At 38.4% G+C, this 7,906-nt stretch overlaps 1 protein-coding gene across 3 annotated transcripts in view; it reads left to right on the top strand.

The window, feature by feature from the left end:
- Nucleotides 1–561: 561 nt before the first annotated feature.
- The window catches only part of SH3TC2 (SH3 domain and tetratricopeptide repeats 2), a 122,818-nt gene continuing 115,473 nt past the window's right edge, over nt 562–7,906 (top strand). For 2 of the 3 annotated variants that reach the window (XM_049874026.1, XM_049874027.1), the window contains exon 1: nt 563–852. In XM_049874026.1, coding sequence (XP_049729983.1) covers nt 837–852 — 16 coding nt within the window. In that variant the 5' untranslated portion in view covers nt 563–836. Of the gene's footprint in view, nt 853–7,906 lie in introns of all 3 variants that reach the window. The other variant, XM_049874028.1, reaches the window with a different exon arrangement.

The following is a 7,906-nucleotide window of genomic DNA, read 5'->3' as shown; positions in this document are numbered from 1 at the left end:
CGGGGGTGTGATGTTCAGTGCATGGTACAGATAGAAAGGAAAGGGTGGGGGGAAGGTTGTGATGTGTGGAGCTAATAGTGGTATGGGAAAGAACAGAAAGAAATAGGAGCCAAAAACAAACAAGCAAAGAAAAAAAAAAGAGTGCTAAGGGGGCTTGCCATTGGAGTGGATAGATGAGAAATGGAGAAAAGCAAAAAGGAAAAAGAAAGAAAGGAAAAAAAAAACTCAATAAAAATTTGGAAAAGAAAAGAAAAGCCCCAGGAGAGTCCTGGAGTCCCACCAGTAGGGCTGCTAAGACCAGGGAAGTGGTTCCCAGGCTGTGCAGTATAGCCTGGCACAGAAGAAACCAAAAGAGATGGAAAGAACAAACACCAGCTCAGGGGCCTGGCCAGTGGAGGCAGGGCGAATCCAAGCAGCCTGAGGCCAAAGAGTTGCCTCCTGGCCAAGAGACTGTGGCTGGCAGGAAGCAGAGGAGGCTGAAGGGCGGGGGTGAAGGGGGGGTTAGGAAAGCGTGTATCGCTCGTTACTGGGTGCTCTGTCATCCTGCTGGGAACTTTGTGAAGCTGCTTTCCTGTATTCTCTGCTGATCTCCAACATGGGCGGGGCAAATCCAAGCAGCATGGAAGCTGCACTTCCTGGCCAGCCGAGCCACCTCAGCCAGCCAAGAGGCTCAGAGGTAGAGCAGCAGGGAGAGAATGGGGGGTGGACAAGCTTGTATCGCTGGTTACCGGGTGCTCTATCTTCTGCTGGGAGTTCTGTGAAGCTGCTTTCCCGAGCTCCCTGTCTGCTGGTCACTAACAGGAGTCCAAGATGTCGGATCCGTGCTGCCTTAGCTGATGGGGCCTTCAGCAGGTATCTCTTCTTGCTCTCTGTCCTCTGTCAGTTTCTTATTCCATTTGGTACTTGGCTGAGTTCTTTATCTCTTCATTTGACACTTCAGATTCCAGGAATGATGTTTGTGTTTTACTGAGTTTTTCAGGTCTTTGCTGTGGAGGGGTGGCATGGTGCTTCTATCTATGGCACCATGTTGGCTGGAAATCTGTTTTGGTTTTCTTTCCAGTGGTTTTCAAACACGGTTCATCTGAGCCTCGGTGAGTGGGTAGGGAATGATAAATAGCAGGATGACAGACCCCTCCCTACTCCTAACCCCACTCTCTACCTGCTTTTAACATAGCAGCTACTCTCCTATCTGTCTAGCTGTGTGACCTGGGGTGAGTCCATCACCTCTCTGTGCTTCAGTTTCTCCACCTGTAGAAAGATGATAATAATAAGACCTGCCTCACAGGATCGTCATGAAGATTAAATGAGATAACATACACAAAGCACTCAGATCAGTGCCTGGTTTAAAATAAACACTTAATAAGTCATCATTGTTATTAAATGTTGTGCTTCCAAATTATATTTCCTTAAAAAATGATTCTGAAGCGGGAAAAAAAAAGTCTGTTTAGATTTGGAAGGAGCTTTAAAAACCACCTAGATAAATTCTAAATGGAATACTTTTTAGAAGACCTTCTAGTTTGAAAATTCTTTACTTCTATGTCAACCGTGCAGCAGGAAATTTAGCTTTAACCAAGCTCAGAACCTAACAGGGTGGGGATAAAGATCTCTATTGTTTATAGTTTTCTTGAAGCCTGCTGACATTCCTTCAGCCCCACATACCATCCCCTTAGCAATTCTATTCTATTCTTTTTTTTTTTTTTTTAAATTTGTATTATGTTTTAAGTGAAAGTTTACAAATCAGGTCAGTCTCTCACACAAAAACTTACATACACCTTGCTAAAAAAAAAAAAAAAAAACACCTTGCTACATACTCCCAATTGCTCTCCCCCTAATGAGACAGTCTGCTCCCTCTCTCTACTCTCTCTTTTCGAGTCCATTCTGTCAGCTTCTAACCCCCTCTACCCTCTCATCTCCCCTCTAGACAGTAGATGCCAACATAGTCTCAAGTGTCCACCTGATCCAAGAAGCTCACTCCTCACCAGCATCCCACTCCATCTCATTGTCCAGTCCAATCCCTGTCTGAAGAGTTGGCTTTGGGAATGGTTCCTGTCCTGGGCCAACAAAAGGTCTGGGGACCATGACCACCGGGGTCCTTCTAGTCTCAGTCAGACCATTAAGTATGGTTTTTTTTTTACAAGAATTTGAGGTCTGCATCCCACTGCTCTTCTGCTCCCTCAGGAGTCTCTGTTGTGTTCCCTGTCAGGGCAGTCATCAGTTGTAGCTGGGCACCATCTATTTCTTCTGGTCTCAGGCTGATGTAGTCTCTGGTTTATGTGGCCCTTTCTGTCTCTTGGGCTCATAATTACCTTGTGTCCTTGGTGTTCTTCATTCTCCTTTGATCCAGGTGGGTTGAGATCAATTGATGCATCTTAGATGGCCACTTGCTAGCGTTTAGGACCCCAGATGTCACTCTCCAAAGTGGGATGCAGAATGTTTTCTTAATAGATTTTATTACACCAATTGACTTAGATGTCCCCTGAAACCATGGTCCCCAAACCCCTGCCCCTGCTATGCTGGCCTTAGAAGCATTAAGTTTATTCAGGAAACTTCTTTGCTTTTGGTTTAGTCCAGTTGTGCTGACCTCGCCTGTATTTTGTGTTGTCTTTCCCTTCACCTAAATTAGTTCTTATCTACGATCTAATTAGTGAATACCCCCTCCCACCCTCCCTCCCTCCCCCCTCGTAACCATCAAAGAATATTTTCTTCTTTGTTTAAACTATTTCTCGAGTTCTTATAATAGTGATCTCATACAATATTTGTCCTTTTGCAACTGACTAATTTCACTCAGCATAATGCCTTCCAGATTGCTCCATGTTCTGAAATGTTTCCCAGATTCATCACTGTTCTTTATGGATACGTAGTATTCCACTGCGTGAATAATTTATTTATCCATTCATCTGTTGATGGGCACCTTGGTTGCTTCCATCTTCTTGCTATCGTAAACAGTGCTTCAGTGAACATGGGTACGCATATATCTATTTGTGTAAAGGCTCTTATCTCTGTAGGATATATTCCAAGGAGTGGGATTTCTGGATCATATGGTAGTTCTATTTCTAGCTTTTTAAGGAAGTGCCAAATCGATCTCCAAAGTGGTTGTATCATTTTACAGCCCCACCAGCAGTGTAGAAGTGTTCCAGTCTCTCCACAACCTCTCCAACATTTATTATTTTGAATTTTCTAGATTAATGCCATCCTTGTTGGAGTGAGATGGAATCTCATTGTAGTTTTGATTTGCATTTCTCTAATGGCTAATGATCGTGAGCACTTCCTCATGTATCTGTTAGCTACCTGAATGTCTTCATTAGTGAAGTGTCTATTCATATCTTTTGCCCATTTTTTAATTGGGTTGTCTTTTTGTAGTTGGGTTTTTGCAGTATCATGTAGATTTTAGAGATCAGGCGCTGATTGGAAATGTCATAGCTAAAAATTTTTTCCCAGTGTGTAGGTAATCTTTTTACTCTTTTGGTGAAGTCTTTGGAGGAGCATAGGTGTTTGATTTTTAGGAGCTTCCAGTTATCTGCTTTTTTTCCTGCATTGTTAGTAATGTTTTGTATACTGTTTATGCCATGTATTAGGGCTCCTAATGTTGTCCCTATTTTTTCTTCCATGATATTTACTGTTTTAGATTTTATATTTAGGTCTTTGACCCATTTTCAGTTTGTTTTTGTGCATGGTGTGAGGTATGGGTCTTGTTTCATTTTTTTTGCAGATGGATATCCAGTTATGCCAGCACCATTTGTTAAAAAGACTGTCTTTTCCCGATTTAACTGCTTTGGGGCCTTTTTCAAATATCAACTGCTCATATGTGGATGCATTTATGTCTGGATTCTCAATTCTGTTCCATTGGTCTATGTTATCTGTTGTTGTACAAGTCCCAGGCTGTTTTGACTACTGTGGCAGTATAATATGTTCTAAAATCAGGTAGAGTGAGGCCTCCCTCTTTATTCTTCTTTTTCAGTAATGCTTTACTTATCTGGGGCCTCTTTACTTTCCATACGAAGTTGGTGCTTTGTTTCTCCATCTCATTAACAAATATCGTTGGAATTTGGATCAGAATTGCATTAAATCTACAGATCACTTTTGGTAGAATAGACATTTTTATAATGTTAAGTCTTCCTATCCCTGAGCAAGGTATGTTTTTCCACTTATGTAGGTCTCTTTTGGTTTCTTTCAGAACTATTTTGTAGTTATCTTTGTATAAATTTTTACATCTCTGGTAAGATTTATTCGTAAGTATTTTATCTTTTGGGGGGCTACTGTAAATGGTATACGGTCGCTATGAGTTGGAATTGACTCGACGGCACTGGGTTTGAGTAAATGGTATTGATTTGGTGATTTCCTCTTCGATGTTCTTTTTGTTGGTGTAGAGGAATCCAACTTATTTTTGTATGTTTATCGTGTATCCTGATACTCTGCTGAACTCTTCTATTAGTTTCAGTAGTTTTCTTGAGGATTCCTTAGGGTTTTCTGTGTATAAGATCATGTCATCTGCAAATAGAGATACTTTTACTTCTTCCTTGCCAGTGTGAATGCCCTTTATTTCTTTATCTATCCTAATTGCTCTGGCTCGGGTCTCCAGCACAGTGTTGAACAAGGGTGGTGATAAAGGGCATCTTTGTCTGGTTCCCCATCTCAAGGGGAATGCTTTCAGGCTTTCTCCACTTAGGATGATGTTGGCTGTTGATTTTGTATAAATGCCCTTTATTATGTTGAGGAATTTTCCTTCTATGCCTATTTTGCTGAGAGTTTTTTTTTTTTATCATGAATGGGTGTTGAACTTTGTCAAATGCCTTTTCTGCATCAATTGATAAAATCATGTGATTCTTGTCTTTTGTTTTATTTATATGATGGATCACATTAATTGTTTTTCTAATGTTGAACCGTCCCTGCATACCTGGTATGAATCTCACTTGGTCATAGTGAATTATTTTTTTGATATGTTGTTGAATTCTATCGGCTAGAATTTTGTTGAGGATTTTTACATCTAAGTTCCTGAGGGATATAGGTTTGTAATTGTCTTTTTTTGTGGTGTCTTTACCCGGTTTTGGTATCAGGGATATGCTGGCTTCATAGAATGAGTTTGGGAGTATTCCATCCTTTTCTGTGCTCTGAAATACCTTTAGTAATAGTGGTATTAACTCTTCTTCAAAAGTTTTGTAGAACTCTGCAGTGAAGCCTTCTGGGCCAAGGTTTTTTTTTTTTTTTTTTTTAATGGGAGTTTCTTGATTACCTTTTCAATCTCTTCTTTCGTTATGGGTCTATTTAGTTGTTCTACCTCTGTGTTAGTTTAGGTAGGCAGTGTGTTTCTGGGAATTCATCCATTTCTTCTAAGTTTTCAAATTTGTTAGAGTAAAATTTTTCATAGTAATGTGATATGATTCTTTTAATTTCAGTTGGGTCTGTTGTAATATTGCCCATCTCATTTCTTATTTGGGTTATGTACTTCCTCTCCTGTTTTTCTTTTGTCAGTTTGGCAGATGGTTTATCAATTTTGTTGATTTTTTTCAAAGACTCAGCTTTGGTCTTGTTGATTCTTTCAATTGTTTTTTCTGTTTTCTATTTCATTTAGTTCTGCTCTAATTTTTATTATTTTTTTTCTTCTGGTGCCTGAGGGTTTCTTTTGTTGCTCCCTTTCTTTTTGTTCAAGTTGTAGGGATAATTCTTTGATTTTGGCCCTTTCTTCTTTTTGTATGTGTGCATTTATTGATATAAATTGGCCTCTGAGCACTGCTTTAGCTGTGTCCCAAAGGTTCTGATAGGAAGTGTTTTCATTCACATTGGATTCTATGAATTTCTTTATTCCATCCTTAATGTCTTCTATCTATAATCTAGTTTTTATTGAGCAGGGTATTGTTCAGTTTCCAAGTGTTTGATTTCTTTTCCCTGCTTTGTTTGTTATTGATTTCTACTTTTATGGCCTTATGGTCAGAGAAGATGCTTTGTAATATTTCAGTGTTTTGGATTCTGCTAAGTATTGCTTTATGACCTAATATGTGGTCTATTCTAGAGAATGTTCCATGTGCTCTAGAAAAGAAAGTATACTTGGCTGCTGTTGGTTGGAGTGTTCTGTATACGTCTATGAGGTCAAGTTGGTTGATTGTGGCATTTAGATCTTCCGTGTCTTTATTGAGCTTCTTTCTGAATGTCCCATCCTTCACTGAAAGTGGTGTGTTGAAGTCTCCTACTATTATTGTGGAGCTGTCTATCTCACTTTTCAATGCTGTTAGAGTTTGTTTTATGTATCTTGCAGCCCTGTCATTGGTTGTATAAATATTTAATATGGTTATATCTTCTTGGTATGTTGTCCCTTTAATCATTATATAGTGTCCTTCCTTATCCTTTATGATGGATTTAACTTTAAAGTCTATTTTGTCAGAAATTAATATTGCCACTCCTGCTCTTTTTTGATAGTTGTTTGCTTGATATATTTTTTCCATCCTTTGAGTTTTAGTTTGTGTCTCTAAGTCTAAGGTGTGTCTCTTGTAGGCAGCATATAGAAAGATTGTGTTTTTTAATCCATCCTGCCACTCTCTGTTTCTTTATTCGTGCATTTAGTCCATTGACATTCAGTGTAACTTTGGATAGGTATGAATTTAGTGTTATCATTTTGATGTCCTTTTTTGTGTGTTGTGGACAGTTTCTTTTTCCCACTTAATTTTATGCACTGAGTAGATTATCTTTATATATTGTCCTTTTCTCATATTCGTTGTTGATTTTGTTTCTGCTGAGTCTATTTTTTTCTTGTATTTTATTTTGATGTGCAGGATAGTTTGTCTCATTTGTGGTTACCGTATTATTTACCCCAATTTTTCTAAATTTAAACCTAACTTTTATTTCTTTACATCACCTTGTGTTCCTCTCCATATGGAAGATCTATGACTACATTTCTTAAAAAAAAAAAAAAGTCCCTCTTTATTGTTTTAATGATGTCTTCTTTTACATAATAACAGCGCTGTTTCCCTGTTTTGAGTGTTTTTTAAATCTTGATTTATTTTTGTGATTTCACTGTCTGGGTTGACTTCTGATTGCTCTGCCCAGTGTTCTAGACTTGGGCTGATACCTGATAGTATTGATTTTCTAACCAAAGAACTCCCTTTAGTATTTCTTGTAGTTCTGGTTTGGTTTTTATGAATCCCCTAAATTTTTTTTATCTCGAAATGTCCTTATTTCACCTTCATATTTGAGAGACAGTTTTGCTGGATATATGATTCTTGGCTTGAAATTTTTTTCATTCAATTTGTTATATAAGCCATCCCACCGCCTTCTTGCCTACATGGGTTCTGCTGAGTAGTCCGAGCTTATTCTTATTGACTCTACTTTGTAGGTGACTTTTCATTTATCCCTAGCTGCTCTTAAAGTTCTCTCTTTATCTTTGGTTTTGGCAAGTGTGATTATAATAAGTCTTGGTGACTTTCTTTTAAAATCTACTTTATGTGGTGTTTGATGAGCATCTTGGATAGATATCTTCTCATATTTCACAATATCAGGGGAGTTTTCTGCCAACAAGTCTTCAACAATTCTGTTTGTATTTTCTGTTATCTCTCCCTGTTCTGGCACTGCAATCAGTTGTAGGTTATTTCTCTTGACAGAGTCCCACGTGATTCTTAAGGTTTCTTCATTTTTTAAAATTCTCTTATCTGGTTTTTCTTCAAATATATTGGTGCCAAGTGCTTTATCCTCCAGTTCGGAAATTCTGCCTTCTACTTGCTCAATTCTGCTCCTCTGACTGTCTACTGAGTTGTCTACTTCTGTAATTTTATTGTGAATCTTCTGAATTTCTGATTGCTGTCTATGGATTTTTCCAGCTTATTAAATTGTTCATTTTGTTCCTGAATAATCTTTTTAATTTCTTCAACTGCTTTATCTGTGTTCCTTGGCTTGTTCTGCAAATTGCCTGATTTCCTTC

Source organism: Elephas maximus, chromosome 2 (assembly GCF_024166365.1).
Source record: "Elephas maximus indicus isolate mEleMax1 chromosome 2, mEleMax1 primary haplotype, whole genome shotgun sequence".
NCBI lineage: Eukaryota > Metazoa > Chordata > Mammalia > Proboscidea > Elephantidae > Elephas > Elephas maximus.
This window is presented reverse-complemented; position numbering and strand designations above follow the sequence as displayed.